Source organism: Oryctolagus cuniculus, chromosome 6, assembly GCF_051225735.1.
Source record: "Oryctolagus cuniculus isolate XC-2025 breed Fujian yellow rabbit chromosome 6, ASM5122573v1, whole genome shotgun sequence".
Classification (NCBI taxonomy): Eukaryota; Metazoa; Chordata; class Mammalia; order Lagomorpha; family Leporidae; genus Oryctolagus; species Oryctolagus cuniculus.
In genome coordinates, this window is record NC_142872.1 from 120924915 (window position 1) to 120945520 (window position 20606).

Here is a 20606-nt window from a genome sequence, read left to right on the forward strand (position 1 = left end):
GCAAGCTCGCATTTGCTAGTTCACTCCCCACCCCCACCCCCTTTCCCCATGCCTGCCCCAAACATCCACGGAAGCCAGGGCAGGAGCTGGGAGTTGGGAACTCAACCCAGGCCTCCCATGTGGATGGCAGGGACCCAACAACTGGAGCCGCCACCTGCTGTCTCTTTGGGCACACATTAGCCAGAAGCTGCTGTCGGCGTTTAGGCTGAAAATCGAGTTCGGGTACTTGAACATGGACATGGCCTTCTTAACTGCTAGGCTGCCGCCTGCCCCGCCTTCATGTTTGACTCCTCAGCTTTAGACTCCATGCAGTCACTGCCCCTGGTCAAGCTGCAAGATTCCCTGGACGCTCTGGTTGCCTTGTAAGAGGGAGCGGTAAACACTCAGCAGCAGCCACTCACCTGCCGTTCATTCCAGGGTAGGAATTTCCATTTCCACTGGCTCTGTCCCAAGTCAGCTTTCTTGAGGTATTTTCTTCCTCGGGTGACTCCTTCCCCTTGCTCCCAGTCCTTTCATCCCCGCAGAGACTGGGGGTAAGAGAAGGCTGTTTGGGCCGGCGCTGTGGCACAGCAGGTTAAAGCCCCAGCCTGCAGTGCCGGCATCCCATATGGGCGCCAGTTTGAGACCGGGCTGCTCCTCTTTAGATCCAGCTCTCTGCTATGGCCTGGGAAAAAGAGTAGAAGATGGCCCAAGTCCTTGGGCCCCTGCACCCATGTGGGAGACTGGAAGAAGCTCCTGGCTCTGGATCAGCAGAGCTCCAGCCATTGCCGCCATCTGGGGAGTGAAGTAGTGGATAGAAGACCTCTCTCTCTCTCTCTCTCTGCCTCTGCCTCTCTGTAACTCTGCCTTTCAAATAAATAAATAAATATATCTTTTTTTTAAAGCAAGCTGGGACAAGTGTTTGGCCGAATGGTTGATAGCAGTTAGGACACCAGCATTCCACACTGGAGTGCATGGGTTCAACTCGTGGCTTCTGCTCCTGATTCCAGCTTTGTGCTAGTGCAGATGCTATAGGGCAGCGATGTCTCAAGTAGTTGAGTTCCTATCACCCAATGGGAGACCTAGATTGAGTCTGGTTCCCTGGCCAATGTGGGCATTGGAGTGGGGGGAGGGGTGACCCAGCAGATGGGTGCTCCTTTTCCTCTTAAAGCATTTTTTTTTAAAGATTTTATGTTTTAAAATGTTTATTTTCACCTACTAGAAAGGCAGTGCAGCAGACAGAGATCTTCTATCTGCTGCTCACTCCGCAAATGCCTGCAACGCCCAGAGCTGGGCCAGACCAAAGCCAGGAGCCAAGAACTCTTTCTGGGTCTCTCATGTTGGTAGCGGGGCCCCAAGCACTGGGGCCATTATCTGGTGCTTTCCCTGGGATCTTAGCAGGGAGATGGAGCAGAAGCCAGAGCAGCCGATCACTCCAATACGGAATGTGGCAAAATAGCTCACTGGGCCACAACACCCACCTCTAAAAAATTAGTTTTAATCCTACTTAAAAAAATGGTGAGGCTGAGTTGTGACATGGCAGGTGAAGCTGCCACCTGTGATGCTGGCATCCCAGATGGGAGCTGGTTCCAGTTCTGACTGTTCTATTTCCGATCCAGCTCCCTGCTAACGCACCTGGGAAAGCAGCAGAAGATGGCCCAAGTCCTTGGGCCCTTGCTACTCACGTGGGAGGCCTAGATGGAGTTCTAGGCGCCTGGCTTTGGCCTGGCCCAGCTCCAGCCATAGCAGCCTTTGGGGAGTGAACTAGTGGATGGAAGATTTCTTTCTTTTTTTCTGTCACTTTACCTTTCAAAATAAATAATTTTTGAAAAAATATTTAAAGTGCATGTTAAACATATTTTAGATAAGCAAAACTCAAAAGCAAATATTTTAAGTAAGTTGTGCCTACTTTTAAGACTAAGAACTGCAAAAATAAAAGAATCTGGAGAGTGTGAAGTTAAAGGACATTTTATTAACTGACAGATTACAAACCGTAACTCCAGGTTGTGCAAAGTGCACTGCTGAACCCAGTACAGAGAACTGGTGTTAATACACAGTATTGAAGCAATGCTACACTTAGTTTTGGCAAAGTGCTGTATTGTTCAGTCTGTATAAAATCGACCATCAATGAACCAATTAGTATTAAACATTTCTATAAAAACAGAAAAAAATTTAGACAGTGGCTCAAGAAAACAAGCTGCCATTTATGCATAGATTGATGTACAGTATATAACTTAACCAAATGTCCCTTTTTAGTTTTCAAGTTGATAAAAAAAAAATCTGTGTCCAGAAACACATTGAGAAGGCACATAGTATATCTCCAATACTCTTCCGTCTCTGTAACCCTGGCCCCACCCTTGAGAAGCAAATGTGTCCACAATTTTGCTTGACCAAAAACAATAACAACAACAAAATAAACCACTTAAAAAATAACACAGTTATGGATTGAAGTTCAAAACCTCTGGAGGAAAACACATACAGAAGGCAAACAAAACCACTCATACACTCCCAGCCTAAACGCACACATCTCACCTCCCCAAGTACTGGTTTGGTTATTATAAGTCCACCTAGAAAACAAATTCTAAAACTTCAGGCAGATGCAGAGAACTGAGCACTGAACATGTAACAATTTTTAAAAATGTCCTAAGGAAAATTCTCAATGATATACAAAACATTATCCACTGAAGCTGCCTTCCTCGAACGGTAACTCCTCCCACAGGAAGGGCACCGCTACTAACAACAGATCTCCTGGTCTGTTTGCTTTCCTCAACCTGAGGCCACCTCCACTGGTGTCAACTTTCAAGTGATACCAGAGCATGGCAAGGCTAACCCTACTGTATGAGTACTGTGTAGGTTTCCTAAATAAAGCATTTTACATAAAACTGTAAGCATTAAAATAAGGAGAGATGCCATTTATAATCTATCAGCAAGGCGGACGGCAGTGAAACCATCATGATAGAGGCCTAGCTTTTCAAAGTGTTTACCTGGCATCCATGGGCCTCGTAAAATAAGCAGGTAATTTTAAGGTAACATCACAAACATGTACTAGTATCTCCCAGTACTAGGAGCAGTCTTTTAGCTGATTCTAAAAGCAAAAAATAACCCTGGAAATGCCCCCAACTTTTCCTTCCAACCTATTTAAATGTACATGTGTACCCTTCCAGTTGGAGTCCTGCATTTTTTTTCCAACTCAAAGGAAATAAGGATAAGAAAGTCCCTTGTTTTTTCTTGAGAGGATCTAAAGATAATACATTTCCTCGAGAAGGATGAGAAACAGCACAGAAACTCAAGATCTCCACGAAGACGTAGATGCCAAACCAGTGTACTATACAGGTGCGAGAAGCAAAAACAAGCAATGCTGAACAGTCCTGTCAAGTTTTAAGTGAACTGTGTTCACCTTGAGTCACAGCACTGGTACAGCAAAGGAAGTGTGTAAACATAGCAGACTGCTGGGGAGCTGAAAACAGGGACAGGAAACTAACAGGGTAAAAAGCTCCCTGCAATAGGAGAAAAAATCCTATCACTTCGCATCTTCTGCAAAAAAATCCTCCACCCAGCCAAGCCTATAAATGCAGTGCCACGGAAGGCGAGTGGATGGCCGTCTTCAGCTCACCGTGCAGTAATGTGCAGTATGTAATTCAGTCAGCTGAGAAAGAAAAATAAACAGAGGACTGGCAGAAAGTGTTTCATTAACAAAAACACAAACTCTCAGAAGCACAGTGTCCTGTAAAAGCTAAGAAACTCATCCGCTAAGCACTGCTTATGTGCCCACATATTCCAGGCTCCTTCCAAATACCAGGCTCCGTTACCAGTTCAGAAAGAGCGCTATGAAATTCAGAGGGCTCTCATTGCTCACTGCGCCCATTCTTAAGGACTATGCATTAAAGCGCACTGTAAACCACTAGTATTTACAACAGCAAAAGTAATAAACCCATAATAAAGTGTATTTTGGCCATTGTTCAAGAATAGTTAACACGTCAACATCATTCTGTATTATTATTGGCCTTATGTCTTTTCAATGCAGTAGACACCTAACAAACATCTCTTGAACTCTGAGAACTTCAACTGAATGATGTAACCATTTTCTTCCATTCCTACATTTGACAGAAACCTTACACACTGACACAGAAACCACGGGAGGATATCACAGGGGGCCTGGTAATCCTAATCCTGAAAGGAAATCCCAATGTCTAAATGTTTTTTGTTTTCTAGGAATAAAGCATAGAAAAGCAGGGCCTTTAGGCCAACAAAGTCAGTGAGTAACAGATGTAAATATATTTAAGGTATCAGGAAATTTGAAAATATTGTATTAAAAAAAAAAGACCACTGCATGTTTATATACAAATCTGTTCATGCTGCCAAACAAATTCTCACGGCTGAACTTCTGTAGCTGGTGAGGCACTGAGCACACATGCGCACAGAGACGCCAGGCACTCGGGCTGCCCTCAGAAGACGGTGAGTGGCCCGTTTCTAAGTCACCAACCAGCCTACAGCCCTAGAACAGCGGGTGTGAAACACACACCTTCCGTTCCAAGTCACCAGCCTATGGCCCAGAACAGCGGGTGTGAAACACACACCTTCAGGAAAACTTGACCTCATCTCCCACCTCTGGTAAACGCACGTAGTAACAAACTAACTTCTAACTCAGTTTAACAAAACTTTACAATCTTGGCCCCTAATTAGAAAACAAATAAATAAAGGGGAAGTCAACAGAGAAAGGGGCAGGGGATCCAGCCTCTTGTTCTGAAGAGGCATCCTGGCACTCGGTCATGGCCAGTGGAAGAATCTAGAACCAGCGGGTGTCCACACGTTTGGCCCGGGCCGGCTCCACAGCGGCTGGGGCCAGCTCCGGCCTGGGCGCCCCGGCTGCCTGCAGCAGGCTGCTACACAGCTGCTGAGGCACTCAGTCCTGCCCGAGGCCATGTTGCTTTTTTCTTGTAGACATTTCATAGCCCAGGACTCGGACACACAAGCTGCGGGACTGGGAAGGCGAGGCTAGGGGCCTTCCGCAGAGTGGACCAGGCACGAGTCTGGTGAGCTGCAGAGGGCACCAGCGAGGGTGTGGATGGCTCAGCAAGACCCCCACCACCCCTACAACGTGAAGAGAGTGGCTAGAGGTAAGGAAGTCGACTTTTCTGTGTCAAGTCAAGTGGCCTGCGCCTGCGCGCGAGGGGACCCCTACACTCTGGCCACAGTAGCACCAACGCTGTGGGGAACAGTAGTGGCAGCGCCCCGCCGTCACTGGAGTCAGTAGAAAGGCCTTGGAAGTTCACACAGGCTCGGTCTGCACAGCCCCATTTCACCTGTGTGAGGGCCCGCAGCGGCGCCGGGTGTGGGTGCGGGGGCCAGAGTGGTTGGAGATTTTGCTGAAGTGAGGGCTAACGTGAGCACTCACGGAAGCCAGCCTGTGGTTCCGGCCTCGGTGCTGTGAAAGCCATCCCCAGACACCCGCTGCCGCCCTCGCCTGCCGCTTGGCAGAGGGCTGGCCCTCGTGTCTGCGAAAATAAAGCCTCCTGCTTTTCTTGTGCGCATCCCCTCCCCCACAGAAATGGCGTCACAGGCGCCCGCACAGCAGAGCTCACACGAGGCGGAACTGGCAGAGCCGGCAGGAAAGAACAGAAGCAGCTTGTACGCTAGCCGAGGGGTCCGTCGGGGCCACGAGTTTTCCGTATATTCTTTGACAGGGCTTTGGTAACCCCTCTGCACGTGGGGCCTCTGCGATGCCTGTCCCACGGCACTAGTCACACAGCAAGGACTCAAAGGACTGTTCACTAAAGCCTAATGTACCTGAATTCCAAAATGAACGGCATGACCAGTCGGGAAAACAAAACGAAAACCATACACACGGAATATATCAAGTTTTCTTTCAAAACAAAGTCCAGCCACAATTCCACTATATCCATGGCAACTATCACCTGTTAATGCTCATGTTAGTGTAAAAATGTGTTCATTATATACACAAGAGATTATCAAGTACTGGTCAATAAAGTGTATGGCTGACCCTGAGAATAGATTTTTGCTTACTCAAAAGATTGATTAAGTAATACAAAATAAAATGAAACCAAAAGATGCCTATTCTTATACTTGGGAAGAAATGTCTTTAAAATGCTAACTCATGTACACCTCAATAGATTTAAAGACATCCCCAAACAACAAACACTGTATTGATATGTTTCCAAAAATATTCTGAGAAAATTTACAAAAAAGTAAATGTTAACAGCAAGGCATTATGTGGTACCCAACAAATAAATCAGGTTTTCCAGAGTGTCCAAACACACTGATGCAACGAAGTGTTCGGTCCTCACTGGCTGTGGAGACAGCGTGCCCACTGCACGGATACGCACATCCACACACACATGCACAAACCGAGAGAGACCAAGCAACGACTCTTGCAAATCTTAGTAATTGTACTGACGCGGGCAGGGCTGGTGAACAACCCAGCCACTGTGCTTGCCTTGCCGAGAGTGGCAATCCCTGGTAAGATTTTGGCGACGAAGGCTATTTCTGTTCAGAGACTGTTTTTCACTGTGCTCTTTTATCCACTGGGAAGGGCGAAAGCTCTTGGATTGTTCCAGCAAAGTTGTGTGAGCAGCGAGAGCTGCCACATAGCAGTGGGTGTGCTGCTCCACCTCATCCTGAGCTTCCGCTCTGAAACAGAACAAAGTGGCAATGCGTTAAATGGGCTGACGTGAAACCGACAACGTTAGCTAGCAATTCAGTTTGACAAGCTCATTTGCTTTAGGTTGAATGAGAGCCTGGTGTCTCACTGAGTGCCTGTTTTGCAGGCACACTGACTGATAGTGGGGAAAGGAGAGGCCAGATGGCGAAGGAGCCTGAGTTCCAAAACTACACTGTGTACTTTGAGTGAATTTCAGTGGCAGAGACACACGTTTATATAAGCTTTCCTGGGAGGGGAACTGACATTCACTCAATATCTGCATTTGCCAACTATTTTGCAAATATTACATCTTTTAATTCTCATCAACATTTTTGAAGGGAAATATTTGAATTCCCAGTTCTTACTGCTTGGAGAGCATTATGCCGGAGCACCTTCTGATGTTTTCTGTGTGGAAGTGTCATGATATAGGAAAGAAGCATCATATCTGTCTTTAATAGCAATATGCATAAAGAAATTCTACTCATTGAGCACTTTTCCAGGTAAGAATCTATTCCTTATAGAAGACGAGTCTCCATTTTTATTCACAGCACACCAGGGCACATTTTGGAAATGCGCTTACAGCAAGGTTATAAAGACCCTTGAATACCACATAATCTTAAAATATCACCACCAGCACTGTGGCATAGCGGGTAAAGCTGCTGTCTACAGTGCCAGTACCCATATAGGTGTGGGTTTGAGTCCCAGCTGCTCCACTTCCTACTCTGCTCTTTGCTATGGCCTGGGAAAGCAGTAGAAGATGGCCCAAGGACCCTTGCACTCATGTGGGAGACTGGGAAGAAGCTCCTGGCTCCTGGATTTGGATTGGCCCAGCTCTGGCCATTGGCGGCCATTTGGGAAGTGAACCAGCAGGTGGAAGACCTCTCTGTCTCTCTCTGCCTCTCAAATAAGTAAATCTTTTTTTTTTTTTCTTTTAATATGGCTATGGGGCCAGCACTGTGGTGTAGTGAGCTAAGCCTCTGCCTACGGTACAGGCATCCCACCTGAGCACCGATTCAAGTCCTGGCTGCTCCTCTTCTAATCTAGCTCGCTGCTGATGGCCTGGAAAAGAAGTAGAAGATGGCCCAAGTGTTTGGGCCCCTTCACCCAGACGCAGCTCCTGGATCCTGGCTTCACACTGGCCCAGCTCCAGCCATTGAGGCTAATTTGCGGAGTGAGCCAGCAGATGGAAGACCTTTCTTTCTGTCTCTCCCTTTCACTGTCTGTAGCTCTACCTCTCAGATAAATAAAAAAGAAAAAATGGCTACACCCAGTTTTCTATATAATATTGTTTTCTATATTAATGCTAATAAAACAGGATTGATATAGACCATGTTAACACATAGCACAAAGAGTTTTAAGATTCTTAAGGTTTATTTTGCAAGGAAGGGCAGTTATCTGTTCTGCCTTAACATCACTTGCGGAAAACACTGGTCTCTTTTAACATGTACATATATACATATTTCTAAAGCACAATTAAAACAGGTCACATCAAGAAGCTAAAAGAAGTTAATCTAAGGAGATTTTTTAAAGGGGGGCATTTGAGTCCTTCATCTTCCTATGCAGACAGCATCTATCACACAGTCTCACAGGGAAGATACTTACTCTGTGTCCGTGAGTCTTATTAGCAGCTTTTCCTGGCCCTACAAATGTTAAATGGTGAACTATTAAATCACTAGTAAGATTTAAAATGCTACTTTAATTTTACTATTAGGACGTGGTCAACTTTATTAGAACTGCCTTACTATGGGTCATCGAAGGCATACACAAGTATCACTTAAGATGATGATAGTTCATAAACCTTCTCAAGCAGTGTTCACAAAGGCTGAAATGCAATAAAACACATACGCCAGAGCCCATGGTAATTAGGAAGCAGCGGACTTTCATGTGCTTTATTCAGCTATCCCTGAGGACAGATGGGATGGAAGCAATTTAACTTCTGAAAGACATAGCTGTTTACTACATAGCTAGCGCTTACCTTGGGTAACACCTGATTTCTCTCTTGATTTAATGGGCCTGCCTGATAAGAATCCCAAAACAAGGATGCGAACCATTTTAGTTACTATTACAAAACTGTAATAACTGCAGGCCTTTGTGTGCAGAAAGAAAGAATCCATATAAAGTTCAGTGTATTCTTTTCATCATTTGCACATGGAAAATGATCTGTTTATCCTATATTAAATCTATATTATATGAATGCAAAAACAAACGATTGGAGGCAGTTTGGATAAACTTGATGAAATACTGTAGGCGCTATTAGGGAAACCACAGTATTGGTTTGGGGTAGCACAAAAACATTTACTGCCACAAAAAGGTGGAGATCATTGCCTAAGGAAGCAAGTAATAAAACAGTATATGCAGCATAATCCCATTTTGGTTAGAAGAGTGTGAGGGGAGGAGGAACAGGCGAGTGGTTGTGCACACACGGCATATGCAGAAAAAAAATCTGGAAGGCGATGCCCTAGGATGGTGACAGTATTCGTCTCCAGAGTCACAGGACTGTCACAATCTGACAGTTCCGCATACTTGCATTTTCTACAATGCACAGGTACTGCTTCTGTAATACAAAGGTGTTCTGCAGAGTTGCTGACACATACACACTTTCACCATTGAAAAGTAAATATACCAATGCCAGTAAATTTACGGTGATGATTAATCATGCTTAATTTTTACGGAAATCCTCAGAGGTGAGCTTAGAAGATGGAAGAATTTTTGCGAACTGAAGAAATTAAACTGAAGAACTACAAACAATTAAATCAATACCACCTCCAAAACGTTGTATTTAAAATGTTTGTTGGAATGCCTAAAACACCTCTTGAGAAACTTAAAGGGCCAAATAAACTGCCAGTTAAAAACCTTGCTCAGTCTGTAGTCTGGCATCATGTGAGCGAACTGTTTGTCATTTCGGTACAAGCAAAGCTAAGGATGTTTGACCTCCTAAAAGATGATCTACAATGTTGACTTGCAAGTGCAGCAAACTCTGGCTAAGTTAAATTAATGGGCTGCCTGGGCATTGTTTATATTTAGCAAACAGGAAATAGAGGATATACACTATGGCCTAGTTAATGGAAGGAGGCTCCATGGATGACAGCACTAACCACTGCAATATTCTGAACTGCTCCAAAAGATCCAAATTCACCTGGACCCCTAACCTAAGAGAGGGAACGCAGTCAGTGCCAACATCGCCCAGATGCTAACACCTTGGGAATATTCCACTCTGTGTGTGATCGACTGACTAGACTTTGAGTCAAGTTATTTGGTGATGGGCTTCAGATATAGTTCCTGGATATGATTTCTGGATAAAGGCCAGGGATGTCTCTTTGTTGTGGAACATACTGTCTTGACCGGGCACCTCCCTGAACTAACCAGGGTCTACATCCACCTGCCATTCAAACAGAGCACTTCACATCACTTGGGGCCCCATATAACAAAACCTCATTCTGGTGTGCAATCTTTCCTCCATGAGGCAGAAAACAACTCTTTGAGCAAAAAGTTTTGTTAAAACTGCCATTTCAGTTTATATTTCAGATGTCTTACTTAGGTTTTCAAATGTAAGCACCATTTGATGTGACTTTAATAATACATGGAAGAAAGTAAGAGTTTATTTTAAGATACGCTATTCTGGTTGAATTTGATCCCGTAAATAATCCAGGCTATAATGTGCCAGAATCATATTAAGATACTTAGGAGAAATGTCAGGCTTTTATTTCCATTCAGTAGAGATTGTTACATATAAGATAGTTCTCTTATATAACTGGGGTCATGCCACAACTAACTTTTTAAGAAATCTAAAATGTACAAGCTTTTTAAAAAAGAGTCATTTAAAAAAAATACCGCTGTGTACACTTGTGCATATGCTTTCATAAACTGCTTAACGAATTACTTTTCTGTCTTCTAAAAACTTAGCTTTGACTTGAAACAGAAATAAAACGCACCCTCAGCAGACTGCCCATGGAGAGTAAAGTCGTGGGAACACACCTGGGGCCTGTGGGATCGTGCAGTCCCTCGGTGCCGCAGCTGGCCTCGCTGAGCCCAGGGCAGGAGGCATGCACAGCATAGACAGACATGCTGGGATGTTCGATGAGAAGGTTCTCCATCGGACTCGTTTCCACTTTGATAGCGGTCAACCCACCTGCGGTAAAACATGGGGGCGGGGTGATAAACCAGCTCTCCTCCATTGGACAGGACTCAAACTGGAGGAAGCAGGAATCACTGGTGTCAGCCAAGCACTCAAGCGATGCAGGCAAACAGGAGAAGACAGAAGCGTGCTCAGCAGGTGACTCCTCACTGAGGTCCTCTTCCTCTTCCTCTTCCTCTTCCTCTTCCTCTGCTGAGAGGTCAGCGCAAGTGTCTAGACGGTGGTCCACAGCACAGTCCACGTCCCACGGGAAGGTGATGAGCACGTTACGCAGTCATCACGGAGCCACCCATCCCAGACACAGCACAAAAAAGAGGAGATGATATCATTAGCTGATGCTCGCTCGCATCCCTCCCTTGATTTAGGGCAGAATTGAAACCACTTGTACTCACTCAACATGACTATAAAATAATTTCCTAGCACTGTGTGTGTGGGGGGGGGCAGTGTGTGGGAAGGAGTAGCTCAGTGTTGTTGGAATGCTCTGGTCTGCTGGCAGAACGCTGAGCCCTGTGCATTACTGCCTGTCTGGCGGGAGGGGTTCCCCTTCAAGGTCTGAATGGATCCGGCTCTAAGAGCTTCAAGACTGCAAAGTCTGGCGTCAATCAATTTCACTGACGGATCACCTGGCACCAAAATGTGTCCTGCAATTTACTTATACACAAATCCCTGTTTACTTACTTTAGAGGCTTAAAGACCTGCAGAGTTACTGGCTCACTTATGCAAAAACTGAGAGGCAGGCATTGCCACTCTCACTGTGAAGGCTAACCATGGGGGTAAACCTTACCTATGAAGTCAACGAGAATCCACTCATCATCTTCTTTCTCACTGAATTCTGGCTCTTGGTTGGAAGAAGCATTGACTTCACCCATAAACATTTTATTCAGCCTCTGTAACATTGTTAAGGCAAGATTGAGACTTTGGCTGGATGTCTTTATAGCTGCGATTTCAAAACTCCTGTCTTCAGTCAGCCTGATGGCACCACCAGGAAATTAAAGTGCGCAGGGTGCTTATTCAACTTAGGTGAGAAACAACAAGAGTCATTATCCCTAAAATGAAACAGAAAAAGGGGTTACTCCATATCAGCATACATGAACTTAATAAATACACACACACTCCCCTTACTAGTATATGCCTTAGCCTATACTCTATAGCCACTTCCTCCTATGGAGCCAAACACAAGAAGGGAACATCCTTCCTTATGAAACATTATGAATCAAGTGTTCAAATGTAACCTGTATATATCTTTAAATATGAAATAAGAGGGGAGGAGTTGGTTCTTTTCCATACCTATGCTTTGATAATAAAGGATGAAAGTGAACAACATATTTCCAGCTACGACCCTCCTTTTCTGCAAGCAGAGGCACAAAAGCTACCTCTTGGCGTCCTCGCTGCATGACACTCAACTGTGCAGGAGTCCTCAGAGGAAGCCAGCTTTGGTGCCTAGTGACCACCATGAGACCAGGCCCTTGCCGGTGCCGCGGCTCAATAGGCTAATCCTCCACCTAGCGGCGCCAGCACACTGGGTTCTAGTCCTGGTCGGGGCACTGGATTCTGTCCTGGATGCCCCTCTTCCAGGCCAGCTCTCTGCTGTGGCCCGGGAAGGCAATGGAGGATGGCCCAAGTGCTTGGGCCCTGCACCCCATGGGAGACCAGGAGAAGCACCTGGCTCCTGCCTTCAGATCAGCACGGTGCGCCGGCCACAGCGTGCTGGCCGTGGCGGCCATTGGAGGGTGAACCAACAGCAAAGGAAGACCTTTCTCTCTGTCTCTCTCACTATCCACTCTGTCAAAAAAAAAAAAAAAAAAAAAGAGACCAGGCCCTCATCTTTCCCTCTGTGCTGTACTTCTTGTATACGACTCTAATCATACCTACGTATGCTCCAAATCTGTAAGAACAGCATACTTCAAATTCAGAACAATTCCTAAGGCTGGCATGGAGCCGTGTACACCACAGGTGGCTGAGCGGGGCAGCAGCGGGGACTGGAAACACCACTCCTGTGTCATGGCTCAGCAGGCAGTGCTGGAGTTGGTGGGCATGGGTTCCAATCCTGCCTCTGCGGCCACGTGCTGTGCGAGTCAGGAAGCTAGAAGACTTCAGTTGGCAGAGGTCTGGCCTAGGGACTTTTGGGGGGTTCTAAATGAGGAACTCTAGCCTTGCTTGATCTTATTACAGGGTTCTAGATTGATATATCCATGTCCACCTGGCACAGCAAGCTGAACACCTATCAGAAACAGCTCTTAATCTCCTCCTGACAAACTTATCCACACACACCGATTACCCTCCACTCCCTTCTCAGGAGTTACTCTGGCCAAAAACTCAGCAGTTCCCTTGCCGCCTCTTGTTCCATCCTACCGACTCCCCTGTTCCCCATTCAAGCCCTCAGCAAGTCCTGTGGACTGTGGCTCACATCCACCTCCTCCCTCATCACTCTCATCCAGTTTCAGCCAACCTGCTGTCTCTCCCAACATTTTGCCAAATCTACTTCCTAAACAGTCTCCCTGATTCTCCTCTTGTTAAATGAGATAACGTAGGCCATTTACCTAGCAAGGTACTAGGCACACATTTCTCCATCCAGGTCAACCATTAGTCTACAAATATTTACTGGGCACCTATCGGTACAGGGGAGAGAACAGTGAACAAGGCCATCCCACAGCAAGTGTGACAACCGAGTATGATGAATGTCATGAGAGAAGTATAGCCAGCTGCGCAGACTCTGGCAATGCATGCCTCTAATCTTCAGTAGTTGAGAAGATGAGGGAGGGGGGACAAGAACACAGTGGTGGGGCCAGCATTGTGGCACAGTAGGTTAAACTCCCTACCGAGATGCAGGCATCCCATCTGGGCGCCTGTTTGAGTCCTGGCTGTCCCATATCTGCTCCAGCTCCCTGTTAATACACCTGGGAAAGCAGTGGGTGATGGCACAAGCATTGAAGACCTGGATGGAGTTCCAGACTCCTGGCTTTGGCCTGGACTGATAAATATTGAAGAGCACAGCAGAAACCTGCAGGTTAGTAAAATGTGGCACCTCTGGCATGGCTCAAGATCCAGACAGAGGGCTGAGAGAGCAGGCTGCGGGGCTAAGCACAAGCCAGATCTTGCAGGGTCTCAAATGCCAGAGGTTAAGGGGAGGGCAAAGTCAAAAGACAACCCAGGTTTCTGGCCTGCCCAACGGAGGGAGGAGAGATCACTAGGGGAATGAGAACACTGCAGAACACACAGGTTGAGCATTTCTGACATGCTCTCTTCAGGCAATCTGCAAAGTGGCAGAGCAGGAGACACTGAGTGGACATCTGAACGTAGGGTTTTGGAGTGTAGGGAGTGATCTCAGCCGGCGGTAGATCCGGGAGTTTCCAACCCAAAGCAGATGACAGAAACCATCAGAGTGGATGACATCCCCCAGGACGGGTGAAAGGCACCTCAGTAGTTGACACTTTCTTCAAATCATAAGCATTGCCTTGAGCCCAAACTTCAGGCTCCTGACACTTCACATGCAGAACAGTCATCTGCTGGGGTCTGAGAGGCCCTGGTTCAATTCCTCGTGTGTAAATTGCTACAGCTGTTTGGTGCACTGCCATGAGAGTAAACCATCTCAAATAAATGACATTAGAACACTTTCGTGCTCACAATTCACCATCCTCAGCCATTAATGATTAAAACTGAGTAAACAGGAAGTGTCACTTGCATAACCAGTCTTCCTGAAACCTTCTGGAAAGCAACATGGCCAAATCATGAAGGCTGGGGCTCTAGGATGAGGATTCAGACTCGGCTTTTTGTTCCAGGTGAGAGGAACGAGGAGAGTGGGCTGTGGAGTTGGCTTCCCTGAGCTGCAGCATTGTCAGAATCCCCAGAGATGAGCAATCACAGCTCTAACACAAATCAAAGTTTCTGAGCATACAAGCTAGGGAGGAAAAACTATTTTCAAAACCTTTTCCCTACTTCTCTGCAATTTCAGGAGCAGAGAGCAGCCCCAAGTACAATGCTATGTCTGCTGACCCATCTGGGAGAATCGTCCCAATCTCCACAGGGCAGGGCTGGACTTTCACAGCTGGAATTTTTGGTTTGGGAGGGGAGAAGCCCCTGCTCATCCTGTATTTCTTCCCCTGTCGCTGTTTGAGGGTAAGACACTGGGGCCCAGGTCAGGCACAAGGCAGAAAGCATTGCTGGAGCCCCTCTGGCTACAGCTGCAAACCCATGGAGTGCACAGTGCGTACACCTGGACAGCACACAACTGTGCAGGGCCCAGGCTCTCCCAGAGCCGCTAAGGAGCAGTGCATGAAAATGCCCTTTGGGCTTCCTGGTCAAAGCCTACCTCCAGATGTGCCATGACCATGTAGGGACAACTAGAATCAGGTTGGCAGAGTGTGGGTACAGAAGTCCAGGGATAGCACGCTCATCCTGCATTTCACTGCTGCTCTCTGCTGGCATGTACACCAAGCGCCTGCTGAGGCCTGCTGGGAAAGTGGAGCCCTTGGGAAAGAGTGGGAGGAGCGCTGGCCTGGGCACCAGAAGTTCTGGCGCTGGCTCTACCACGGGTGCCTGCAGCTAAACAGTTTGGCCCTTCTAAGCCTCAGTCTCACTATTAGAAAAATGGGGATATGAGGTTTACTCACATCCTCCCTTTCTCCACAAACTTCTAACATAATGAAGAGCCAAGGTTGGTCTCACTACGTGGGTGTCACTAAGGCACAGGAGCTGTTTGAGGACCCCACCCACCAGGTACATTAGGTGAACAAACATGTGAAATGTGACTGATGTGACTGAGAAACTAGATCTTCTTTTATCCATTTGAATTTGACGTCTGGAGGGCCAATGCTGTGGCACAGCAGGTAAAGCTGCCGCTTGTGATGCTGGCATTCCATATGGACACTGGTCCCAGCTGCTCCACTTCCAATCCAGCTCCCTACTGGACGGCCTGGGAAAAACAGTGAGGGATGGCCCCTGCCGCCCATGTGGGAGACCTAAAAGAAGCTCCTTTGGCCTGGCCTAGCCCTGGCCATTGCAGCCATCTAGGGAGTCAGCAGATGGAAGATCTGTTTCTCCCTCTCTCTCTCTGTAATTCTTTCAAATAAATAAATAAATCTTAAAAAAAAAAAAACACTAAACAATAAAAAAATTTTGAAACCTAACAATGGAGTCAGTTTTGGGAAAACTTTCAAGTATGTTAGGAATAATTAGGGTATGTGAATCTACTTTGTCAACTGTAAATTTTGTGTCCAAATACAGATCAAGTATTTCTAATGACAATTTTACAGCTGAACTATGTTATAAGTGTAAAATAGATACTGGGCTGTATTTGAAAGATTCCGTATCTCAGCCTACCCAATAAAAGAATGCAAACTATCTCAGTAAAAAGTGTATATTGATTACATGTTGAGATAATTTTGGATACATTTACATATACTAATAAAATTAATTTCTCTTGTTTCTTTTTCCTTTTGAAAGTGGCTACTAGAACAGTTAAACACACATGTGGTTCCCAATCTCTTATTTCTGCTGGCCAGTGTCTTTTTTTTTTTTTTTTTTTTTTGACAGGCAGAGTGGACAGTGAGAGACAGAGAGAAAGGTCTTCCTTTTGCCGTTGGTTCACCCTCCAATGGCCGCCGCGGCCGATCGGAAGGCAGGAGCTAGGTGCTTCTCCTGGTCTCCTATGCAGGTGCAGGGCCCAAGCACTTGGGCCATCCTCCACTGCACTCCCGGGCCATAGCAGAGAGCTGGCCTGGAAGGGGGCAACCGGGACAGAATCCGGCACCCCAACTGGGACTAGAACCCGGTGTGCAAGCGTCGCTAGGTGGAGGATTAGCCTATTGAGCCGCGGCGCCGGCCCCAGTGTTAGTCTTGAAAAACCTCCCAGGGCTGGGGCTATGATGCAGCAGGTTAAGCTGCCACCTGCAATGCTGGTATCCCATATGGGCACCAGTTTGAGTCTCAACTGTTCCATTTCTGATCCAGCTCCATGCTAACAGCCTGGGAAAGCAACAAAGATGGCTCAACTCTTTGGGTTCCTGCATCCACATGGGAGACCCAGAAGAAATTCTTGGCTCAGGATCACCCAGGTCCGGTCTTTGAGGCCATCTAGGGAGTGAACCAGCAGATACATCTCTGCCTCTCCTGTAAACTCTGCCTTTCAAACAAAAAAAAATAAACCTTAAAAAAAAAAACCTCCCTAAAATCTTAATGGCCTCTCCTCCCACTAATGGCCCAGAGACTGTCCAGGCCCAGTCACTACTGCTCTTGACCTTGGCTCCTGCCCAGTAAAGAAGGCTCTCCACGGGGTGGGCTTTCCGTGGAGCTGAAAGGCAAAGCAGAGATTCACATTCCTCTCCTCCTCACATGGTCACTGACTTTCTGATCTCCGCAACTCTGGGCCAATGTTAAAACTAAAACAGAAATTCCAGAGAGAGCCCGTGTACTGAGGACAAGTTTACAAAAACAGCTCTGCAACTGAACTAAGGGGCAGAAGCAAGCAAGGTGGGCGGGGGGCGTGGCTGGGGTTTCTGGAGGCACCTGTAAACCTTCAGTTGCAGCCAACCCCAGCCCAGCAGCTCCCAGTGGAAAAGGATACAAAGTGTCTGAGCCCAAGCATTGCAAGAAGCCAGCTTTGTGCCGGCTCCTTAAAGTACTTCCATCCTCCCTCTTAAAAAGAAATGTTTCATTATAAACCAAAACACATTATAGAACCTTTATTCTTCCACTGCCTTGTTGCAATCTCTGTTAGCCCTCTTTCTTCTAAGGTAGGTTTCTTTTTACCTAGTTGTAGTCTAGTGCATGCACAATTATGTATCTTGCTTTACTTAACACTTTATCACCAATGTTTTTGGTATTAGTACATGAGTGGGAAATGTTCAGCAGGCAGAAAAAGGTGGCCAAGTCTGATACCTATGGGTAAGAATGTTCTAGTTTGTAACTTATAAAGGGAACTATTTGGAAGATATTGTAAATGCTATTTTCTCATTTTTTAGATAAGTAACCCACCAAAAGCAGTGGGGTGTGGTACCTAAAGGTTGCTCTGGTTAACCCGCCCAGTTCAAGTCCAGCTCTGCTGCTTGTAACCCCTGTGTACTCAGGATATCTGGTAAACACGTGGGTGCCTCTAGTCTCAACCTTAACAAGAGCACCACAGCTACAACATCTGCTTTATGAGACCACCAGGAAAACTTGGTGTACATCACTTAGAATTCTGCCTGACACCTAAGAGCACTCGGGAAATTTTAACTACTAGTTCATTCCAAGCCAGTTGTGAGACTCAGAAAGTCATTTACCATCTTTGGGTCTGAGTTTCTTTACCTGCAAAATGTATGCAATAATTAAAGCTTCAATTGAGGTACTCATCCCATTTTACTGATAAGGAAACTGAGGCTTAGGAATTAAGAGCTGTGGCACAGTGGGTTAACGCCCTAGCCTGAAGCACCAGCATCCCATGTGAGTGCTGGTTGAAACCCGGCTGCTCCCCTTCTGATCCAGCTCTCCGCTGTGGCCTGGCAAAGCAGTAGAGGATGGCCCAGCTCCTTGGGCCCCTGCACCTGCGTGGGAGACCCGGAAGAACCTCCTGGCTCCTGGCTTCGGATCAACAAAGTTCCAGTCGTTGTGGCCATCTGGCGAGTGAACCAGCGGACGAAAGACCTCTTTCTCTCCGTCTCTCTCTCTCTCTCTGTAACTCTTTAAAATAAATCAATAAATCTTAAAAAAAAAAAAAAAAAAGAAATTAGGCACCTTGCTTGAAAGCGGCAGAGCAGGCCAGGAGCGGAGCCGGCATTGGAGCATAAATTTCCTCTGACTGCTGTCTTTCCCTGCCCAAGAGTTCTCAGGCTCCTACCAGCCTCTGCTCCAGTTCTATGAACTTTGAAGAACAGTGCTTTTCAGTTGGTTTTGCTGCCAGTAGGAGGCTCCAAAAACAATGTTATAGTAATAATTAAAAAAACCCCAACAACTCAGGCTTTAACTTCTAAATATGTGTACGGTTGTGGCAGTTTTCACACATCAAGTGTTTACACTGAAAAGCAGCCTTAGAATTCCCGTCCTATTGATATCCACCCTCCCCCACTAGCACAGAAAGATGAAGATACTGATCCAAGTAATTTACCCCCATTCTGAACTGCAGAACCAGGCAAAGTCACCGCTGCTCGTTTTACGCTGCCCAGTCTGTTAAACTAGTTTGCAAGGGAGGCTGTTCCCCCAAGCCCTCCGATGCCTGGCCTGAAGCTGAGTGAAGTGGCCCAGTAGTAATTCATGGTCTGTTAACCTTGCATCTGAAGAGCAGGGCCATTCCAAAGAGAAATATGAAGGAATAGAAAAGAACAAAAGATAGGACGTGGAAACAAGAGACCTTGGTCACATAAATTAGTAGGGACCTGGTTCCAAGCAGGGGCCTTTGAAAAATCCTGCTGCCAGTTCAGAATTACAATGGCTGTGACCCAAAGGCTAAAAGCTTCCCAGGGTTTTTCACACCTGCAAATGAAAAATGTAGTTCAATGACCAAGCAAGTGAGTTCAGGACCTTAGGGCATTCACTAGGACCCTAAGGGTCATAGTCCCACCCCACCCCCTTTTTTCTTATAACTAGCAAAGAACGGCTAAGTCCTCGGAGCTGTAGATGCAAAGGGGCTCATCCTTAATCCACCCTACACAAGAATTAGTGAGAAGTAATCAGGGAATACAATTTAACCTGAGTCCCATCTGCAACTGTAGTTTTTAAATTTTTTAACTGGCTGTGTGGCCTTGAGTAAATTATTTCATCTCTGGGCCCCGATTTCCTTCCTATAAAACTGGACCGACTTCGTGGGGTTACTGCGAGGATCGACCGGGATCATGTAGGCAGTCTTCAGCATAATACACGGCACATAATAAGTGCTCAATAAGCGATCAGGATCAAGCAGATCTGCTTTGGCAGATCCCAAACAAAGCAAAACGCAACTCACTCCTTCCACAGGTGCAATCTCAATTAGTGTTGCGTGAGATCAAGTAGATCAAGCAACAGGCACTGGTCCCCCGGACACTCGAACCGGGCAGGGCTCAGCTAGCGGAGCGGGTCCGCGTGGCCCCAGGGCCTCCCGTGCCCCCGCGGGCGAAGGGGCGAAGAGCCCGGACGCCGCGTCCCGAGCCGGCAGCCCCATCCCACGGCCGAGTGCTGGAGGAGGAGGAGGAGGAGAAAGAGGAGGAGGAGGGTCCTCCGCGGGCCAAGAAAGCAGGCCAGGCCCGGGGGAGGAGGCAGAAACCGAACACCCAACCGCCGCCCAGCGCTGGGGCTCGGCCCGGCCCAGGTCCCCGCCGCCGCCTCCGCTCGCACCCGGGCCGCGGGGACCGCCGAGGGTCGGCTGAGGGCGTGGGCGGAGACAGCGGCAGGGAAGAAGCGACAGGCTGCGAGAGGGCACAGCCAGAGGGCAGGGCGCGAGGTCAGAGCCGTCGGGTTCCGGGACCGGGCTGCGCCGTCACGACCGCGGGCAGCGAGGGGCCCTGGACGCCCGCCCCGCCAGCACTTACGTGGGCCCGAGCCGCAGCCGGGATGCGCGGGCGAACGAAGCGGCTGCCGGCTCGGCGGGGACGGGTAGGGACCGGCTCGCTCGGGCGCAGGGCTGCACGGGGCTGCTGAGGTAGCTGCGGTCCGGCCAGGCTGCACCTCGCTCGGTCCTCGGGTGGCGGGTTCGGGGCGCGGGCCGGCTCCAGCCCTCCTGTCGCTGCGCCCCAGCCGCCGCCGGCAGTTCGTGTCCTTTTGTTGTTGTGCAGCGCTCGCAACAGCTGATCGGCCGCTCCGCCCGCGTCGGGCCCGCCCGCCGGCCGCCCCGCCCCAGGGCCGCGCCAGCCCGGGCTCCAGCCAATCGGCAGCGCGGAGGCCCCGGGG

At 47.6% G+C, this 20606-nt stretch overlaps 2 protein-coding genes across 11 annotated transcripts in view; both read right to left on the reverse strand.

Annotated features, from left to right (window-relative positions):
- The window catches only part of CCNE2 (cyclin E2), a 651763-nt gene that overhangs the window by 50736 nt on the left and 580421 nt on the right, over positions 1-20606 (reverse strand). The gene's annotated exons all lie outside the window — the stretch shown is intronic.
- On the reverse strand, positions 1932-20544 carry TP53INP1 (tumor protein p53 inducible nuclear protein 1). 7 transcript variants are annotated; one of them, XM_070075324.2, is made up of 6 exons: positions 20249-20526; positions 19096-19217; positions 18293-18449; positions 11557-11818; positions 10613-10985; positions 1932-6627 (listed from the first exon to the last, which is right to left on the reverse strand). In XM_070075324.2, the coding sequence occupies exons 4-6, from the start codon at positions 11666-11668 to the stop codon at positions 6378-6380; spliced, it is 735 nt and encodes a 244-aa protein (XP_069931425.2). In that variant the 5' UTR covers positions 11669-11818; positions 18293-18449; positions 19096-19217; positions 20249-20526; the 3' UTR covers positions 1932-6377. The 7 variants fall into 7 exon arrangements, with proteins under 7 accessions (XP_069931425.2, XP_008253988.2, XP_089191685.1 ...); XM_008255766.5 differs by lacking the exons at positions 18293-18449; positions 19096-19217 and adding an exon at positions 8240-8277 and having other exon boundaries at positions 20249-20532; XM_089335559.1 differs by lacking the exon at positions 18293-18449 and having other exon boundaries at positions 19121-19217.

Bases quoted from the DNA above. Each gene is read 5' to 3' on its own strand.
- TP53INP1 (XM_008255761.5), bottom strand. From the start codon at position 11,668: ATGTTACAGAGGCTGAATAAAATGTTTATGGGTGAAGTCAATGCTTCT. The intron at 10,986-11,556 runs GTAAGGTTTACC...ACCACCGTCTAG, and splicing joins GATTCTCGTTGACTTCATAG to ACACTTGCGCTGACCTCTCA. The intron at 6,628-10,612 runs GTGTGTTCCCAC...GTTCTGTTTCAG, and splicing joins CACGATCCCACAGGCCCCAG to AGCGGAAGCTCAGGATGAGG.